At 40.9% G+C, this 21,825-nt stretch overlaps 1 protein-coding gene across 3 annotated transcripts in view; it reads left to right on the forward strand.

Moving 5' to 3' along the window:
• The window catches only part of VWA8 (von Willebrand factor A domain containing 8), a 378,001-nt gene that overhangs the window by 336,015 nt on the left and 20,161 nt on the right, over nt 1–21,825 (forward strand). For all 3 annotated transcript variants that reach the window (XM_081214571.1, XM_081214572.1, XM_081214573.1), the window contains exon 40: nt 1,739–1,847. In XM_081214571.1, coding sequence (XP_081070697.1) covers nt 1,739–1,847 — 109 coding nt within the window. The remainder of the gene's footprint in view (nt 1–1,738; nt 1,848–21,825) is intronic.

Consider the following 21,825-nt stretch of genomic DNA (forward strand, 5'->3'; position numbering starts at 1 on the left):
GATCTCAATATAAAGCTTATTTCCTACTGTGGAAAATACAGTTTGAAAAACACTATGATAGGGCAAAGTCGACATATGTATTAAAAGCAATGAAGTGTGTAGGTTCCATAGCAGATAACTGTGGAAGATACGTGAAAGAGAATCATCATGAGGGGATTGAGCCAGACTTCACAGGATGTGAACGTTGAGCCGGGTCTTGCCACCTGAGGTGGCATTAGCTAACCCAGCCAGGTCGTAGGGCAGGAATTGCATATCTGCCCTCATGGTGGTCTAAGCCTAACATTATGTGATTCTAATAAGCCTTTAGTACTCTGCCCTGTGATGGATGGATTCTTCCCAGCGCTTGGCCAGACAGGGAGGAATAGAGACCATTCATCTTCATTGAGCATTTGGGGGTTCTGTTCCAGCCCAAGGCAATAAAACTATACTCCTGATAAGAGTTTCAGCTCCACACCTAGGATCCATACCTCCAACATTGTGTACATGCACACACACACACACACACACACACAGCAGCTTAGAACACCGTGTTGTGGTTAGGCTTTTGAGATATGCATTCATCATTCCCTGTCCTAGTATTAGTACCCTTTACATTTATAGAAATTTGTAGAAATGTGTATTATGGATAAAACACTGTAAAACCTTCTACTTATAACTAGTTTAAGATGCTGCATTTTAAATAATTGAGTCTTATTTGTATTTCAGTCACTCATATCAATTTATTTTGAGCATCTATTATGCTAGGGATCATGGTAGGCACCATGCAGATACAGATGAGAAAGACTAAAGGAGCAAAGAGTCCAGGTGGGGAGACAGGAAGCAGACAACTATAGCATAGGTAGCAATGCTCTGACAGAGAAAAGCATGAAGTGATTCGAGAGCACAGAAGACAAATCTGAAGATCAGAGCAGTCTTCCTGGAGGAGGTGACCATTGATATGAGCCTTGAAGAGTTCGTGGAAGTTAGTAGGCAAAGAAGCAGGGAAAGGCACTCTGGGTGGGAGAGAAGCCCATGCAGGGGCTCAGGGACAAGGACACACAGTGGGTTGAAGAAACTGCAAGTGGGCTGGCAGGGCTGCAGCAGAAGCAAAGAATGAAACGTGGTAAAAAGGAGCACTGTCCTGGGAGGTCAGAATTTCAATGCCACAATAATATTAAAACATAATTATCCTATTAAACATACACAGTCAATTTCAGAAAACTCCTATCTTTTACATAGCAACACATTTATTTACATTCTCTGGGCCTGAACTGTTATCATGGTCAACCAAATATATGTCCTTGGTCTTAAAAAGCAACCCATGGGATCTCTCTAGGAATCTGCCACACGAACTGACCATCTGCCAGCATCACGACATGTGTCTGGGATACAGCAGCAGTGTGCTACAGAGCTGAGTCATACTGGCTCACGTGAGCCAACTGCACATTTCTTTCTAACTCAGTGCTCAGGGGCGTCCCTATTGAGAGCTTAACGTCGACCACCACAGAAATCAACAAACACGACAAATCAGGGCTGCTTTTTCCTCTGCAGGACGACTTAACCATTTCCTAGGGCATCACTGCACACACATTCCTCTCTTTTGAAACATCAGCTGGAGACATCACTTCTTGCTTTTTTTCCTCAAAGGCCTTCTGAGTTACCGAGGAGTTTGCTACAGTTCTTAGCAGTAGATGAATCAAAGTAAAAGATGCACAGGTACAGGCTTTCAGCTGTTGTCTTTTTTGCCCTCTGATTTTAGGCTAAAGGAGATCCAAATGAGTGAATATGATGCTGCAACCTATGAAAGGTTTTCAGGGGCTGTTCGACGGCAGGTGCACTCCCTCCGAATTATCCTGGATAATTTACAGGTAATCAACATGTATGGGCCAAGAAAATAATCTGGGCCCCAAACTAGACCCACCCCAAAGCTATTGGAGAAAGTTATCTGAACCCTAATCAGCCAGTCCAAAAATATTAGTCAATGCCAAAATGTTTGCATAAAACTGTGGGTCACTCCATGGCTTTCTTAGTTCAGTTTGTCAGGTAAAAATATTTGACCTCACCTTTCCTCCTGTCCAGGAAGCAGTAATTTAACCAGTGACTCTAAAAGGTGTCAGACTTCCTGATTCTCCTCATCTAGATCTATGAGTGTCCCATCTCTACTAGAAATCCACAGATAGAATTCTCTGCCTACAAATCATTTTGTTGTGAATGACTCTCCCAGGCAATGACAAGAACATTTTGGATCATCCAAGCTGTGCATCCCCTGTGCACCCTGACCCCTCCTCCCCTGGTCCCCACATTGCCGACCTCTTTGCAGTTTCATAGGCTAGTCGTCTCAGAACGAGTTCATGTTGCTATTGCCCCTAAAAATATTAAGATGCTTCAATATTTCTTTTTTTAAAATATTAAGTTGTTTTTGCATTTGATTTATAAGATAAACACCTCATGCCAGAGTCTGTAAAAAGCATGTCTGTATTATCTGTGATAACAGACACAAGTAAGACATTTAGCATTATTAATAAGATTCCAGAGGATAAATTTTAAGTGAACAAACTGCTTTCGAATCCATTAGAAGCATAAGATGCTTCAATATTTCTTAAGCAAAGATTTGTTATTTGGAGATTTTACACTTAAGATTGTGTTCTGACCAATTTGCACAGATAATTAAGGAAGGGCTAAGTATTCTGAAAAATCACAAATTATGTAAGGTTGTTTTGCCTGAAGAGAGAGAGAAGCCACATTTCAGGGGAGGAGGGGCAGGGTTAGGAGCCAGGCTGTGGTGTGCTTCTCCGTTCTACTCTGGAATCTTCTATCCTTTCCTTTGAAGTCCATGGCCTTCAGTTATGCCCTTTCCCTCTTTGGTTCTTTTGGGGGGAAGTTTTATTATTATTTGCTAGTTATTGGAGGTAAGAAGTTTTCCTTATGCACTTTTAATCTACCATTTCAACCTCAAACTCTGAGAAAGCCTCATTTCTAAATAGATCTAAACGACATCAGGAGATTAGGAAAAGTTACATCACTTCCAAAGGGTAAGGAAGGAGAAAGGTCTTTATAATGATTAACTAGAAGCCTAATTTCAAAATCTAGGGAGTGTAAGACTTAAGTCGTTTGCTTTTAAAAAATCCATATACAGTTATTTAAGATAAAACAGCATAAGAGTTTATATAAATTATGTGAACAACATAACATTGAATGATTGGATTTTCTTCCATAGTCACTCACTTTAAAAGTACTCATTTCCAGGCTTCCCTGATGGCGCAGTTGTTGAGAGTCCGCCTGCCGATGCAGGGGACATGGGTTCGTGCCCCGGTCCGGGAAGATCCCACATGCCGCGGAGCAGCTGGGCCCGTGAGCCATGGCCGCTGAGCCTGCGCGTCCGGAGCCTGTGCCCCGCAATGGGAGAGGCCACAGCAGTGCGAGGCCCACCTACTGCAAAAAAAAAAAAAAAAAAAAAAAAAAAACTCATTTCCCTGAACACTGAGAGCAACTTCTGGGTGAGCTCTGAGCTGCAGGGCAAGACAGTAGGCAAATAAGACCCAAAATGAGTGGTTCACAGGAGATGAGGGTTATGGGAGGTATGGTGCTGCTACTAAAACTGAAGAGTGAGTATAGTCCCGTCATTCGTTCATTTCTTAAGTTCTTGATGGGATAGAAAAATAAAATGCAGGGCTTCCCTGGTGGCGCAGTGGTTAAGAATCTGCCTGCCAATGCAGGGGACACGGGTTCGAGCCCTGGTCCGGGAAGATTCCCACATGCCGCGGAGCAACTAAGCCCGTGCACCACAACTACTGAAGCCCGGGCGCCTAGAGCCTGTGCTCCACAACAAGAGAAGCCACCGCAATGAGAAGCCCGCGCACCGCAACGAAGAGTAGCCCCCGCTCGCCGCAACCAGAGAGAGCCCGCACGCAGCAACAAAGACCCAACGCAGCCATAAATAAATAAATTTATTAAAAAAAGAAAAGAAAAAGAAAATGCAGTCCCTGCCCTCAAAGAAGGAACTTAAAGAAGACAAGCAAACAGTTTCCTAAGTTCTGTAGAGAAGTATGTGCACGATTCTATGGGATGAATGAGAAAAGGCTTCACTGAGGATGCAATGCTTGAGTTCACTCTTAAAAGAAGCTGAGGAATTTTCCAGGTGCTTGAGGAGTGAGGGCATTCCAGACACAGGACACAGCACATACAAGTGCACAGAGGCATGAGAGAGCACAGTGAGTTCAGAGAATAGCACGTTATGCAGTGTGACTGAGAAGACCGTGTACGTGGTGGGGCACAAATGGCAGGGGAGAAGGCTGGCACAGCTGTAAGGACCAGATCGTGATCTGGCCCTCGATGCCGTGCGAACTTGCACACAACATTGGGTTTGACCCGGTGCACAAACAGGCCCTTGGAGGATTCACAGTACTAGGAAGAGATACAAGAATACTTTTTTTTTTTTTTTTGCCGTACGCGGGCCTCTCACTGTTGTGGCCTCTCCCGTTGCGCAGCACAGGCTCCGGATGCGCAGGCTCAGTGGCCATGGCTCACGGGCCCAGCCGCTCCACGGCATGTGGGATCTTCCCGGACCGGGGCACAAACCCGTGTCCCCTGCGTCGGCAGGCGGACTCTCAACCACTGTACCACCAGGGAAGCCCTAGAATACATTTTTAATTGAAGGAATCAAAATCCTCATCTGGTATTAGTTAATATCTTGATTGATATTCATTGGGCACCATGCTATAGTTACTTTTACAAACATCAATGCATTTAATCCTCACATCAACCCTTTAAGATAAATGATATTATGTTTACAAGATCAGCCAAAGGAAGAAAAGTCAGGCCCAGTGCTCTGACTTCTTAAAGTAGGACATCAATTAAGCCTGGGTTAGGATTAGGGTTAACATTAAGGAATGACTCTTCTGTGAAACACCACAGCAATGAGACCAGTATCAGAAAACCATGTTTAGTTTTGCTTCCAGCTTGCAAAGAGAGAAATGCAAGAAAATTGTGAAGGACTCAAAGAAAGGCAGCAGATAAGACTAAATAGATGGAAAAGATTTTTTTTTTGGAACCAAAAAAAAAATCTGTAAAGGTATTAGGGTTAATAACTTTCTAAATACCCTCAAATAGAGTAAACATTTGTCTCAGGGAAGTTTTCATTCTCTTCTCCCCTGGAAATCTGAAAAAGAGAAAACAGGCTTAAATAATGACAAGGAAGAGCTTTAAGATATAAGAAAAGGAATAAAAGTAATTTAATCCTTAAGTGAGTACCTAAAATGGATATGGAACTTCCATCTCTAGAAATCTTTACAAATAACACGAGCATTTTAATAACAGCAAGCATTTATTGAGCAATTACCATGTGCTGGTTATTCTACTAGGTGCCTTACGTTATCAGCAGCATCATCAAGATCTCTTCCATCATCATCAACACCAACAACATCATCATCATCATCATCCTTAGTGGCTAATAATGCCAGCTCTGGAGCCAGACAGCCGGGGTTCTGTAAAATGGGAAAAACAGATAAAAGGCAGTTATTAAGATTAACTAAGATGATTTGTCTTGTAGGAGCAGATATCGATGGTGCCATAACAGGCTCAAGGGCAGTCAGAGCAGAGACAGCATTGTGGGACCCCCCCGCCATGCCCTCCAGTTTCCTTCTTTTATTTTTTCTTCTTCCTTAAAAGAAAAATTAAATTTATTTGTGATTTAAAAAAAGAAAAGATTAAGATGATACACATAAACCCCTTAAAACAGTGCCTAGCATATAGCATTCTCTACAGAAGAATTAGCTTCATCATTTCCTTCATTGCACTTGCTAATATTCATCAACCTGGACTACAGGCCAGGCACCCAGTCAAGGACTTTACGTTCATTGTGCTATTTAGTCCTTACAATAACCAGTCAGTATTATTTTCTACATTCAATAGGTAAGGAGACTGAGCCACATAAGTTATCTCAATTCTCACAATCTTATGAAATACAGATATTTTGTTCCCACTTTATAGTGATTAGGAAGATGCCCCCTTTATAGTGAGGGAACTGAAGATTAGGAAGATGACGTAGCTTGTCCTGGGTCCCTGTGGCTAGCGAAGCAGGTGTCTGAGCCCAGAGCCCAGGTCCCTATGATCTCTTAAGCCTGTTATCTTCTTCCAACTCTACAACTCTGTGAAAAGTATAACTTTCACATATACTCTTAAAACATTTTGCATCATTATCCAAATGCCAACACAGGATCCTCATCTGGTATTAGTTAATGTCTTGATTAGTATTCATTGGGCACCAAGCTCTAGTTACTTTTATAAACATCATTGCATTTAATCTTCACCTCAACCCTTTCATATAAATGATGTTTTATTTACAAGATCAGCCAAAGGAAGAAAAGTCAGACCCCCTGCTGCAACTTCTTAGGTATTTTCAAGTGTTTCCCTTATCGAATCTTCTTTTTTTTTTTTTTTTTAAATCCAAGGTGTTATTCTCAAGTGGGGCTTCTGAAGTCCTCAATTTGGAAAGATAGTGCCAGTTGCAAACAGCCATTGGCTAAGGATAGACAGGACCTCATGTGGAATATGAATGTTTAGATTGCAACGAAAACAGGAAGGCCTGGATTTGGTCACCTTTTGGCCGTCTCCTGCCAGTCCTGTGTGATTTTGATTGACTAATAACATCCAGCTGTCTTGAGGTTATTGTGTAATCCCAGTAACAATGGGTGTTTCCTCAGTGATCAGCACAGAGTCGGGCCAGGAACTAGCAATCATCATTCGGGGTGACTTTGAAAGCACAGCTTCAAGCCCATGCATTGAGAGGCTGGGCTGAGATCTGAGGAAAGGGAATATCTTGCCGCCCGTGTCAACGCTGCATCTGCATGTGCCTCTGTTGCATCACGGGTCACTCTTCTCAATTAAGACAGCTGTCATCAGTGACCTTCCTTTGCTTCTTGACTGGATTCTTCATGGGATATCATAGAGTCCCGGTGACTGGACCTTTTATGAATCAGTAGCAAGAGTTTTCTCATTAGAATAGTAGGGTCTATAATAACTTCAATTATACTCGGTTCAGAATCTGAATCTCTGATTCCAGCTTTCCCTAACAATAGAACATATCCATTTCTACAAAAAGCCACTGGTTTTAATCATATCTTCTCTCCAGTGTTTTTTCTAATCTACAATCACTAATTTCATTCTCAGGCTAAACTAAGTTAGCCTTTCTCTGATTGTTTTGCCTAGCATGATATCTCCATGAACCAACAATTACGTTCCTTTTTTTTTCCTTTAGTGGTTCAAAATGAACTTGTGTTCACATAAATAGTGTTTGTGAACACTGATGTGTGACGTGCACTGTGCTTGGCACTGAGGGCACAAAGATTAATAAGATATTGTCTCTGTACTCACAAAGGTATTAAGTTCAAGAGGTGGGGAAAACAGACACCTACACAGATCATTTCTGTTTAATATGTAAGCATCCAGGTAGAGGAATGAACAGTATGCCGTGGATGCCCAGAGGAAGGGGATTCTAGGATAGATTTTGAAGGAAAGAATCCATGACCTGAGTCTTGAAGGACACATGAATATTAACCAGACGAAGAGGGTGAAAACAATGCCCAGCAGAGGGCACAGCACAGACAAAGGCCTGACACTGTGGTCTCAGGTGTGAGCTGAGGTCCGGCCAAGGGCAGGATACCACTCAGTGTGAGATGCAAAAGGCTTTGAGGCTGGGAGGCAGGTTGGTGCCAGGTAAGGAACTTTATTCTGAGCCCCTACGTTGCTGTATGTAAAGAATGGAAAGCATTTCCCCATTCGCTTTGTTTATAGTAACTGCGTTTCACCCAGTGGACATGTACTGAATATCTATTTTGCCTAAGAGTTCTTGTCTTCAACAGCTAACCTTCTAGTGAAGAAGACACGTTTAGTGGTAAGAGAAGACACAGTATGGTAGATGCCACAGAATGGTTTTTTTTTTTTTTTTTTAATTTATTTATTTATTATTTATGTTTGGCTGTGTTCAGTCTTCGTTGCTGCACGCAGGCTTTCTCTAGTTGCGGCGAGCAGGGGCTACTCTTTGTTGTGGTGCGCAGGCTTCTTATTGTGGTGGCTTCTCTTGTTGCGGAGCACTGGCTCTAGGCACGCGGGCTTCAGTAGTTGTGGCTCACGGGCTCGGTAGTTGTGGCTCACGGGCTCTAGAGCGCAGGCTCAGTAGTTGTGGCACACGGGCTTAGTTGCTCCGCGGCATGTGGGATCTTCCCAGACCAGGAATCAAACCTGTGTCCCCTGCATTGGCAGGCGGATTCTTAACCACTGTGCTACCAGGGAAGCCCACACAGAATGGTTTTTAACAAAGCGCTGTGGTTCTGTAGACAGATGTGCCAGCAACTTCTAGGTTGGGCACTTAGGGAAAGACTCACAGAGGAAATGTCGTTTGAGCCGGACCAAGAAGGATGAGTATGGTTTCAATCGGCAACTCTTCTAAGGATGCGGATGGAAAGATGGTCTTGACCAGAGCTTCTCAAACCTTCTGTGGAGAGGGGCCAGTTTTTTTTTTTTTCAACTGATCACAGACAAATTTTTCTTTTTTCAACCTTTTTTTTTTAAGGTCAGTCCTTCAAACACATTGTTAATTGGGAAAATAATGCCTTCATGTTTGTGTTTCTCTAACATTCAAGTAACAAATTTAGTGGCTCCTAAGGAAGCTTATTTCTATAGTAGCTCCGTAGATTGTTCCCAGTAACTCCTTACAAAGACTACCTTTTCACGGACTAATACTTTTATAAAATAAAATAGAAATGAATTACTGAAAAAAATGATATTAAAAATAACATACGAAATACAAGCCCATATTATTTAATATTAGATTCAACAAACATAAAATTACTTTGTCAAATTGCCGTCTAAGTTTCTAAATGATTACTGTCAACTTCTGTGACCTGTTTCATCACAGACAAGTAACAAGTGTTCACACACCAATCTGGGTAGCTCTAGTCGAGATAGAAGAAACCTGTGAGCAGGGGACAAAGACTACAAAGAATACAAGGCTGTTTAGAGAATGGCAAACAGTCCAACGTGACTAGAGTTCAGAGTTTTGGGATGGGCTTGTGGGGCAGGGAGTAATAGGAGAGAAAACTAGAGAGAAGATGCGTCCATGCTGACTATCTTTTGTAACCAGTGAGGAGCATGGACGTGACTGAGAAAGGGAGTGGTGTGGTTTTATCTTCTTTAAGAAGTTTCATAATCATGGAGTTATTAAGTCTTAGAGGAGAGAGAGGTGGAAGAAGCCAGGAAATCATATCATAACATTACTTCAGTCGTTTAGGTAAGAAGTGATAGGAACCCAAACCAGGGTAATTGAAGTGAAAATGCCAAGGATGGGACAGTTGGGAGGTATGACCAGAAGACAGTGACTGATGGAACATGGGGTGAAGGGGATGGTGAGGTTTTCAAGCCCTAGGGGACAGAAATAAGGAACACAGGACTCTGAGGAGAGGCTTGTGGAGAAAGCAGATGTTTGGTTTGGCTGTTATTATGTTTTCTCACTACTGGGACACCTATGGAAAAATGTCAAGCAAGCATGGTATTTGAAGATTTTGACTCCAGTTCAAGAGCAAGGTTAGGATCAGATAGGCTTACATATCTGTGTAGGTATGTCTGTATTTTTATGGTCATCTGTGTAGAGAAATGGCCCAAACCAAGAGGGAAGATGAGTTGATGACGGTGAGGGTATAGAGCAAAGAGGGGGAAAGGTGAAGATGGGCCTGTCAAGGAACATCTGCATTTCTGGGGAGACGAGTAAAATGCTAGTTACTCTTTCTTAGCACACGAATGGCTCTTCACTTAGCACGTGGTATCAGTGGCCATGAGAGGACAGCGTCAGCCGAGCACAGCCTAGAAGTACAGTCCTGACTTCCAGGCTGCGTGAGCAAAGGCATCGAACGCAATCTTTGCCGGGTGACCATTAAAAGGATTAAAATACTAAAAAGCTGTAAACAGTACAAAACCCATATGACAGAAGTTGGAGAAGAATGCTAGTGACATACAAGAAGCTTTGAAGAGTTTTTGCGAAATTTAATGCAGTGTGACCCCTATGAATAATAGTACCAAAGACAATTCAAACTTCCTAAGAAATAGCATTCCTAGCAAGTAAGTACAGGAGACCACAAATCACATTAACATCTCTTGCTTGGAGAGGCAGGGAGTAGAAGAGAGAACCCTAGAGCTGGTGAGAAGCAGGTCACTTGACCTCCATGTTGTCACTGCCAAGCAGCAGCATTTGAAAGCAACAGCTCTGAGGAGCAGTGGAGGGGTGGAGAGGTCTAGACTTTATGCAGTGGCATAAAGCGACAAGCTGGAAAGGCAGTAACTCTGGGAAAGGGGCCAGACCAGCCTCAACTTATACTTGGCTTAAAGACCAGATCAAACAAATGCCAAATGGCCCCATTGCAATGGCTTTTCCAAACAAAATAAGAAATGATGTGGAGATGAAGTTCTCATGCTGTGACTGTCCATAGTTCCAACTCCTTCCCTGCAGAGTTCCTGAGCTAGTAGTATAGCTTTCCTTCAACTACTAACACCAGTCTAAAATCTTCAAGGAGAATTCTAATAATAACAAAGTGGAGAATCCATCCAATCTGTGGCTGCACAGTTTTGGACAGCCATCCTATCATCCAAGAATGAGGACACAAAAAAATTAAATAAGATGAGCTCTATGAAATAATTCTGCAGGGAGGCAGAATAATAGAAATTCAAGATGTAGAAGAAGAAGAAGATGCTGATAGACTATAGAATATTTTCTTCAGAAAATGTCACATTTTTAGAAAACATCTGCTTTGTGTTCTCAAAATTCAAAGAAACCTGAAGTATGTGAAATAAGGAAAGACTAGAAGAAAACTACAAGTGCAGTGCCAAAGCTGAAATCTACATTAAAAGTAGAAAGAACAGACTCAATCCAGTCTTAAGTACTAATGTGAAAGGAAAACTTGAATTGTTATTCCATACTGAAGAGGTAAAAATTATGAGAAAGCTGGTCAACAAAAACAGAGCAGAGAGCTAACACATAGAGCCATGAGCCATACCAACAAGTAGAACAGTACCTGGCCCATAGTAAGTGCTCAGTAAATATATGCTGTACCAACGATATTCCCGAAGAGGCCACCAAAAAGCATGCATAAACAATAATTCAAGTAATAGTAAAAGAAAACTGTGCTGAGCCAAAGACAGGCTTAAGTCAATGGATCAAAAGACCTTTACTGAGTACCAGGCAAAGTTAATAAGAAGAGATAAGCACCTCGCCAGAGCCTCATGGAATTTTAACATTTCAAAAACAAAGAAAATAAGAATGTAAAAAAAAAGAAAAAGAGAAAGAAAATATCCTAAAAGCATACAGGCAGACAAAAACTAAGCTATTGTCCAAGAAAGAAAAATTCATCTTACGTTAATTGTCCCTGAAACATTGAACACCAGAGATCGTGAAACAACGTCCGCAGGATCTGGGGGGAGAAAAGTTGTGACCCAGGAATTCTCTACTCAGCCGAAGTACAAAGGTGACAGAAAGACATTTTCAGATATTCAGAGACTTAAAATATATGTCACTTAAGTATCCTTTTGAAAATAATATTGAAGTAAATATGTATACACATATGTGCACACACGCATCTATACATACATATGTGTAAATATTCCAGCCAGTTAAGAGAGGAATCAAATTCCTTAAGAATGGGAAACCTGTAGTATAAAAGGACCAGCAATGAGCATTGGAAGCAGTTAAACACAGAATCGGATCTAAATAATTGTGGTAAATATGTTTAAAAGAAAACTCAAATGTCAAGAATAATGTTTTTAAAGATATACAATATAAAAATAGTACATTTAAAAATAATAAACAGGGCCTAAATTCCCATATTGTCTTAAAAATTAAACAAAAATCAGAGGTTGATATCAAGAAACAGAAGGTTTGTAGTGAGGTGGATGGACCTAGAGTCTGTCCTACAGAGTGAAGTAAGTCAGAAAGAGAAAAACAGATACCATATACTAACACATATATATGGAATCTAAGGAAAAAAAAATGTCATGAAGAACCTAGGGGCAAGACGGGAATAAAGACACAGACCTACTAGTGAATGGACTTGAGGATATGGGGGGGGGGAGGGTAAACTGTGACAAAGTGAGAGAGTGGCATGGACAAATACACACTACCAAACGTAAAATAGATAGCTAGTGGGAAGCAGCCGCATAGCACAGGGAGATCAGCTCGGTGCTTTGTGATCACCTAGAGGGGTGGGATAGGGAGGGTGGGAGGAAGGGAGATGCAAGAGGGAAGCGATATGGGAACATATGTATATGTATAGCTGATTCACTTTGTTATAAAGCAGAAACTAACACACCATTGTAAAGCAATTATACTCCAATAAAGATGTTAAAAAATAATAATAAAATAAATAAATAAATATTTTAAAAAAAGAAACAGAAGGAAGCAAAAAGTGGGATAATGCATATTACATATGAGAGCAACAAATACTATTTCATTCCTGAAGATGATTAGAGAAATTGAAGTTAAGCCAGGCTTTTTACTGAATGCTATGTATTGCTGAAGTAATGCCAGCAACATTAAGACAGTTTTTAAATAAATTTATTTTGTTTATTTATTTTTGGCTGCGTTGGGTCTTTGCTGCTGCGCGCAGGCTTTCCCTAGTTGTGGCGAGCAGGGGCTACTCTTCGTTGTGGTGCACGGGCTTCTCGTTGCAGTGGCTTCTCTTGTTGCGGAGCACGGCCTCTAGATCGCAGGCTCAGTAGTTGTGGCTTGCAGGCTTAGTTGCTCCGCATAAGCCAGGCTTTTTAAAAACTTAATCATGCTGATATTTTTTTATTGTATTTCTTGCAAGTTATGACATGTTTTTATAAAGATTCCTGATTATTTTGTGGAGAGGGGACTGTCAGGGGGCTAGAGTAGAAGCAGGGGGACCATTGCAGTGGTCCAGGTGGGAGGAAATGACAATTGACCTAGGGATGACGTGGACACAGTAACATATAGTCGGAAACCACCGGAAGTTGAGAGGCTTTGCCAGTGGTCCAGGTGCGAGATGTGAGGGAAAGAGCAGTCAAAGATGATCCCCAGGTATGTGGCCTGAACAGCTGAAAGAATGGGGTTGCCCTGTTGCCTTTTGTTGAGAGAACTTGGGGAGAGTGGGCAATGGGCTCTAGGGCTCGGTTTTGAACTGTTAAGTTTAAAATGCCTGTTATATATGCTCACTGATATGTGTAGTTCCCAGCTCCTTTGAAGTACAAAATATCTAATTCTTGAGGGAAAGATGTGAAATTGCTCACAAAAACTCCTTGTAAAATGACAGTAAGTTGTCACCCAAAGTAATAGTTTAGTTCCACATCACCATTCAAGAGTACAAACTCTTCTAACAAGAATCGTCTTTGTTAAGTACATGAATCACCATTTTTTTATTCTGGCAATGAGATGTCACTTCAAGAAACAGAGAATTCCCTAAAATAGGAAGGTCTGTATCTGCTCTTTTTTTTTTTTTTTTTTGGCATTTCACCGTTTAGAGCAGCTGGCAACCTAACAGGTATTTAGCAGAATATTTTTTTACTATGTCAAAATATCGAGAATCAGGGACTTCCCTGGTGGTCCAGTGGTTAAGACTCCATGCCCCCAATGCAGGGGGCCCGGGTTCGATCCCTGGTCAGGGAACTGAATTCCACATGCCACAACTAACAGCCCACATGCGGCAACTAAAAGATCCTGCACGCCGCATCGAAGATCTTGCACGCAGCAATGAGGATCCTGCGTGCCGCAACTAAGACCTGGCACAGCCAAATAAATAAAATAAATAAACAAATATTTTAAAAATATATTGAGAATCACAAAGAAAATTTTTTATTGTTTCCACTGATTTATAATTTGTTATTTTACAAATACTGTACAAAAGTTTACCTTAATTCTTTTTCATTTGAATGGCGCAAATTAATAGCAAAAAGTATTATGTTGGTCTAACGTGGAGAAATGTTAAAATAATGGGACCTAATGTTTAATGAAAGAATCACTGCTCCCAGGTATCCTCAATATCCATCTACATGTATTTGTTCACCCAACAAGTATTTAGTGATGGTCATCTATATGTTTTACTCTGTAGAATGGATGTGCTTTCTACAAAAATTGCTACTTAAAACTTTCTAATCTTTTCATGAAACAATTCTAAAGGAATAATAGAAGATTGGCTTGCTTGTAGAGTTTATAGATAAAAGAAGTCTTGCTTAACCATAACCCAAATAAGTGAAGACTTAAGACTTAAGACTTAGAATACTTTCAGGGCTGAAATCACAAGACAAAGTTCACAAACCTCAAGATAATTGGTTTTTGTCAAGTTTATTCCTCCTAAATGTCCTCACTGCTATAGATGTGCGTGTGTGTGTGTGTGTGTGCACGTGTGCATGTGTGCTCACGCTTTCTGGTTACCAAATTATTTCTCAGAAAATGAATTAACCAGAATATGTCATCCTCTGAGCATTTCAGTTAATCTAAGTGTTCTTTACATGAAAGTAATAAAACTGTATTTCTTTTTTAAGAAAGTCTGTAACATAGACTTTCTACTAGTGAAACCTATCTTTATATATAATGAATTCTCATTAGTATGAATTTATTACATAATACAAAACAGATGGACATATTTATAAGAATACTTCTCTTCATGCAATAGGAATATACAATAAAGAACATGTCTGGCCCTTTGTTATAAATAAATGCATTTATTTAAATACAGTAGGAACTTACTATTTAAAGAAGTATTTCAACGAGTCCCATAAAATACACAGACCAAAGTAATCAATAGTTCTATTCCAGCCCTCAATAAATTTTTAAAGAGCCCCCCTTCCAGCGCATTGCCTTTAAGAGCACCCATCCTGACGGGCCTCTTCCTGTTTTGAGCTTCCAAGTATTGGTGGGCTGGCTAGATGATAGATAATAAATTATCTGTCCATATTTATGTGCAAGTTATATACTTGGAAATGAATGAATAGTGCTACTATATAAAAATGTCTTTGTGCCCATAGTTCTGGATCAAAAGGCTGGTACATACTTTCACTTCTCAAAAACAAAAACTACTAGTTCATTATAAAAAAGGTCAATAACAAGCAGAATCAAAAGTAATTCATTTCAGGACTTCCCTGGTGGTCCAGTGGTTAAGACTCCACGCTCCCGGTACAGGGGGCCTGGGTTCAATCCCTGGTTGGGGAAATAAGATCCTGCATGCTGCACGGCATGACCTAAAAAAAAAGAAAAAGTAATTCATTTAGCCACAAATAAAAATTCAAAAGAAAAGAATTTTAGCCACCAGAGCGGCTAAAATTAAAAGAAAAAAAGAAGCTGTCAATGTCAAGCGTTGGTGAGGATGCAAGCAAAGGAAACCCTCATACACTGCTCCTGGGAATGTAAATTGGAAAAACTACTTTGGAAACTTGTTTCGCAGTATCTCCTAAAGCTGAGCATATCTAGGATTTCCACCCAACAGAAATACACACATACCTGCTGCAAAAGACATGTTCAGGGCTGCTCATGGCAGCATTACTCGTAATACCCCCAAACTGGAAACAACACAGTTGTAGATGAGATATAAATTGTGATGCATGATCAAAATCACATGATTGGACATTGTTACAGCAGAGGCAGAGAATAAAATGCTGCTGGGCACAACAGCATCGGTGCCTGTCTTGGGAATGATGTTGAACCAAAGTAGCCAGACACAGAAGAGTACCTACTGTATGATTCCACTTTATGAAGTTCAAAAACAGGCAAACCTAATCTGTGATGATAGAAGTCAGGTGGGGGGTTTCCTTTGGCAGGTGCCAGGTCAAGTCCAGAAGAAGAGGCCCCGAGAGGCTAGGAAGGTGCAGGTGTTACAAGGGCACGTTCACTTTTAAAGTTCATTGACTCTGCACTTAAGATTTATGCACTTTATTACGAGTAGGTTACACTTAAATTTTAAAAGCTGACCCGAAAAGGTGGGTAGCAGATTATTGGAAAAAGCATATCCCTTCTTTACTCTCACCCCAAATTTTATTGAGTCTTTTTCTTTTATTGGTATACAAAACAGAAACAAAGTCTTCAAGCTAGAGAGGACCTTAAAAGATGATAATCATGTATAGGAAAAGAAGCAAACCAGCACAAGAAAATTAAGACCTAAAGTCCCTAGGTTCTTACATAATGGTGAATCCAGAGACAGCAGACAAACATAATATTCTAAGGGAAAAATAAGTATTTTGTAATTTGATAATCCCCTTATCAAGGGCAATAATAGGTCCCCTAGAAGGGACCCCCCCCTTTTATTATCATTTTTACTAATTGTTAGCATGTACACCAAAAGAAGAATTCTGCAGTGCTGTTGCGCTAGTTGTTTGACATACTTCCACTGGGTCGTGGCCCTATTGCTCTTAAGTCGGACCTTTTCCCCAAATTCACACCACCTGTAATTCCCTTCTTGTGCCTTTAGTCTGTGACAGCAGGCTCTATGCTCTAACTCTGACCTGGAATTGATATCAGTAATGCAGGATTTTGCAAACCTCTCATAAGGAGTTAACATTTGTTCACTTATAGTCTTGAAGAGCTGACTCATAATAAATTAGCTTTGGTAGTTAGCTTAGCTGGCTGGTGAGATTTCTACCTCACAAGCCTGCTAAAGAAAATTGAAGACAAAGTTCTTCTGGTAAATGATAAATGTACTAGTATACTTCAGTCAAATATAGGAATATCTAAAATAGCAAACCATTATTATTCCACAAAGCTTCATTACAGTGAGATCTTTATAAATATATTTAGAGGATAACCCACTAAATAATTATATTCAGATAATAATACTCCTATCTGATTGTCATAAAGCATGCAGTTGTCTGTGGTATTCTTTGGCAATCTTTTTTTTTTTTTTTTTAAACAAGATGTTGGGGGTAGGAGTTTATTAATTAATTTATTTATTTTTGCTGTGTTGGGCCTCCGTTTCTGCGCGAGGGCTTTCTCTAGTTGTGGCAAGCGGGGGCCACTCTTCATCGCGGTGCGCGGGCCTCTCACTATCGCGGCCTTGTTGCGGAGCACAGGCTCCAGACGTGCAGGCTCTGTAGTTGTGGCTCACGGGCCTAGTTGCTCCGCGGCATGTGGGATCCTCCCAGACCAGGGCTCGAACCCATGTCCCCTGCATTAGCAGGCAGGTTCTCAACCACTGCGCCACCAGGGAAGCCCCGGCAATCTTAAATTTAAATCTCAGTAGTATAAACTAGCATAATGGAATGCTTTCCTGGGTGTGACATTCAGTGAATCTTATCACTTTTGTTATGGTGATATGGTCATTTGTTTGTTTATGTGGTTTTACTTAATTATGTCTGTATGCTTATTAGTATAGTTTTTAGATATTATTCAAAAATATATATCCAGGGACTTCCCTGGTGGTGCAGTGGTTAAGAATCCGCCTGCCAACGCAGGGGACATGGGTTCGAGGTCTGGTCCGGGAAGACTCCACATGCCACAGAGCAGCTAAGCCCATGCGCCACAACTACGGAGGCTGCACTCTAGAGCCTGCGAGCCACAACTACTGAGGCCGTGTGCCACAACTACTGAAGTCCTTGCACCTAGAGCCAGCGCTCCGCAACAAGAGAAGCCACCGCAACGAGAAGCCCGCGCACTGCAACAAAGAGTAGCCCCTGCTCGCCGCAACTAGAGAAAGCCCGCATGCAGCAACAAAGACCCAACGCAGCCAAAAATAAATAAAATAAAAAGAAAAATTTATTTTAAAAATATATATATACCATAGCATAGGCATTCATGTGTTGATATAAATAATGAACCTTATTAAAAGTTCTGATGTCCTGTTTCTAGTATAATTGTTCTTAATATTTCTTAGATCTGACTTTATCCCAACTTAGAGAACGAGCAATTGCTGAGAGTCTTAGACAGTTATTTAGGAGATTTTTAGTATCCCTAAAACTCCAGATAATGAAATGAAAGATTTTCATCAAGTTGTAAATCTGCTAGGTTTTAGCCGTTTTGTGCTTTCTTTTGAGTGTTGATGTTGGGGCAGAAAGATGAAGTTTGGAAAACAAAGTATGTTTCCTATAATTAAGTATCCACCCAAGTCTCAAAATGCTTAATTATCAATAGCAAACTAGCTTAAAATAAACTACATTGAAGCTAATGTCAAAATAGACACGGAATGAACTAATTTCCTAAGCAGTTATTTTCTCCACAATTTGTTGCACTTAGCAGGCAATTCAGCTATTTCTATTATTAAAGAATAGATTTATTAGTGAAAAAAACACATTCCTTCAAAGTCACTTTTCAGACCTTGATTAACACTTAGAAGCTTACAAATTAGGGACAATTCCCAGTTATTTGAGAAAATACTACTGTCGGACTTCCCTGGTGGCACAGTGGTTAAGAATCCACCTGCCAGTGCAGGGGACACGGGTTTGAGCCCTGGTCCAGGAAGATCCCACATGCCACGGAGCAACTAAGCCCGTGAGCCACAACTACTGAGCCTGTGTTCTAGAGCCCGCGAGTTACAACTGCTGAGCCCACGTGCCACAACTGCTGAAGGCTGCGTGCCTTGAGCCTGTGCTCCACAGCAAGAGAAGCCACTGCAATGAGAAGCACGCACACCACAACGAAGAGTAGTCCCTGCTCGCCGCAACTAGAGAAAGCCCTCACACAGCAATGAAGACCCGACACAGCCAAAAATAAACTAAATAAAATAAATTTATAAAAAAGAAAAAAGAAATGCAGAGTATCAGGCCCCAGCCTGGACCTACTGAATCAGAAATTGCTTTTTAACAAGATCCTTAAGTTATTTATATGCCCATTAATGTTGGAGAAGCCCTGTTCTCTGTAACCTGCAAGCTGGTCCCAAAAGTACATCTCATAAAATTATAAAAGGATATTTTTAAATCCTTTTGAGGAAAAAAAAGAGCATCTATTTTTTAATTATAAAAGTCACGAGCTCATTATATGAAGACTGGAAAATACAGGAATTTAAAGAAAATAATATCACCCGTAATTCCACAACACAAAAATAACCATGACTATTAATATTTTTGTTTTTTCCTACATACTTTTCTTTGCATATATATATATATATATATATATATATATAAAATATACATGCATATACATTGAGAGAATGCTATATATGCATGCTTTTACATCATACATTTATCACTTAACATTTTATAGTAAGCAATCAACTTTTGTTCAATACATTTTTATTGAACACCAGCTAGATATCAGGCACTGTTCTAGAAGATGAGGTTACATAAGGGCTCTTATCCCCATGAACCTTACTTTCTAGCAGAGCAAGCAGATAAGACAAAGAGATAAACAATACATTTGTAAATAGTGATAAGTACGAAGGAAGTAAAACAGAGTAATAAGCTACAGAGAGACACAATGCTTTTTTTCTTTTTTAATCACCCATGCTCCTGATCTGGCCCTCTTCAGTTCCTTTAAGATTGACAGTATAATTTCTAGTCTTACAAAAGACTGTGTTATTCTCTACACTTACTATTTGGATAAACTGAGAGTTACATGTTTTACTTAATTGAATTACATAACACTGGAAATTTAACAGCTTCCCTTGAACTTTTATTTATTTATTTATTCGTTCATTTATTTATTTATTTATTTATTCATTTATGGCTACGTTGGGCCTTCTTTGCTGCGCGCGGGCTTTCTCTAGTGGTGGCGAGCAGGGGCTGCTCTTCATTGTAATACACGGGCTTCTCACTGCGGTGGCTTCTCTTGTTGCTGGGCACAGGTTCTAGGCACGTGGGCTTCAGTAGATGTGGCACGTAGGCTCAGTAGTTGTGACTCGCGGGCTCTAGAACGCAGGCTCAGTAGTTGTGGCGCACGGGCTTAGCTGCTCCGCGGCATGTGGGATCTTCCCGGACCCGGGCTCAAATCTGTGTCCCCTGCATTCGCAGGTAGATTCTTAACCACTGTGCCACCAGGGAAGCCCCTCCCTTGAACTTTCAGATGGGTGTGCAGTGTGTGAGAGAGAGTTCTTCATGGTCCGTGAATCAGTCACTCCAACTTCTGCTAGCTCTAAGCATGCTGTGATCTATTTTACAAAGCCTAGGGGTTTCTCCTCTCTTTAATTGCAAGGTCTGTCCTGTGAAATGTAGCCCTCTACGCATATGTTCTTCTAACAAATTTAAACCCAGATTCCTCCTCTCAGGGAGTCTTACCTTCATAGGTCTTGTTGGAAGTGTTGTTATTTCTGCAGCAAAGAATCTTGCTTCACTTATAGTATATTTGCATCCTACAGCTCTATCTATTTGCTCATTATTCTTATGCTCTACTGTAGTGTAATGTTTGTTTTTTGTTTTTTGTTTTTTGCGGTACGCGGGCCTCTCACTGTTGTGGCCTCTCCCGTTGCGTAGCACAGTCTCCGGACGCGCAGGCTCAGCAGCCATGGCTCACGGGCCCAGCCACTCCGTGGCATGTGGGATCTTCCTGGTCCGGGGCACGAACCCGTGTCTCCTGCATCAGCAGGTGGACTCTCAACCACTGTGCCACCAGGGGAGCCCCTGTAGTGTAATGTTTTTTTAATCCATTTAAATAATAATTGGGAATTTTAGTTCAAATTAAAAGTCAATTGCCTATGCTGCCAATGGAAATAATTCAGTAGGATGATACCTGCTATGCTCAGCCAGGATCATATGTTTGTCCTCCAGATATGACAACCAGGTCACAATTAACCCCTCTGCCTTTTACCTTGGCAAGTTTCTTTTGCCATCAACTATAAGATATATTCTGTTTTCAGGCACACCAAAATCTGGGGAGGGGAGTAGACTTATTAGTTAGAATTTTAGCATTTTATATTTCCTCTACGATGAGATGGCGGGGGCTTAAATTTATTTTTACTACAGTTGGAATCTGGAATCTGCATTAAAAATCACAATAAATCACTTAATCTGTGGCTATTGTGATGGTTCTTTACAGGGTAAAGGCATCACTGGTTAATAAAACCATGTAGCAACTAGTAGAATTGGGTAGGGAGTCCTCAGGTCAAGGTCATTGACCTGACAAGGTCATTGCCTTGCCAGTGTATTGATGAAACTTTGAAAATCAGTGCTTACTGGTAACAGTGACACTGCTGTTACATAACATATCATGAAATTGTGTTCCAGTTCTAATCCCGTATTCCTCTTAAACCCAGCTTGAGAATCCAACTTCCAAGCCACTACTGCTGACTACTGCTCTCACATTCTCTTGAACTTTCTGCAGTTCTTATTTTCCAGTCTAGACTAGTCAGTGAGAGTCTGTTCTCGTCTATGAAAGGCATTAGCAGCACTGCTCTGCAGCCTGGTACCTCCAAGAGTTATAGATTCTCCAGATTGAAAGGTACCTAAATGGTCATCCGCCGCTGCGTTTCCCAGCAGAGAGTATCCTGGAGGCCTGAGGAATTATCCACTCCAGATGTCAGGAATGTCAGGGAAGAGGAGATGGGAGCCAGATCCCAATCATGTTGCAGGGGAGGGGGCCTGAGAAGGAAAGCACTGTGTGATGGGGCTTGTCTGTGTTATCCGTAGCTCAGTGGGAAGGGATTCTAGGAGGCTCTGCCCACCCCTTCCACCTGTCGCCTGTAGCTGTCTATCTTACAAAGCTACATGAGCTCATTGAGCTATGTTCCAATGAGTCCCATTGTCCTATAAGATCATGAGGCTCTTACCAAGGTTACACATCAGGAAAGAACATATTTCCAAGGGGCACGTACCTGGTAGTTCCTGAAATTAACTACTCACCAAATTTAATATCTTTATGCCAGTACCTTAGGAGTTTCTCTCTCTTTATTGCATGTACACGTGAATATATATCTGTATTCAAATGTGGTATTT

This window comes from Mesoplodon bidens (assembly GCF_964165515.1).
Source record: "Mesoplodon bidens genome assembly, chromosome: 17".
In the NCBI taxonomy this organism is placed as follows: domain Eukaryota; kingdom Metazoa; phylum Chordata; class Mammalia; order Artiodactyla; family Ziphiidae; genus Mesoplodon; species Mesoplodon bidens.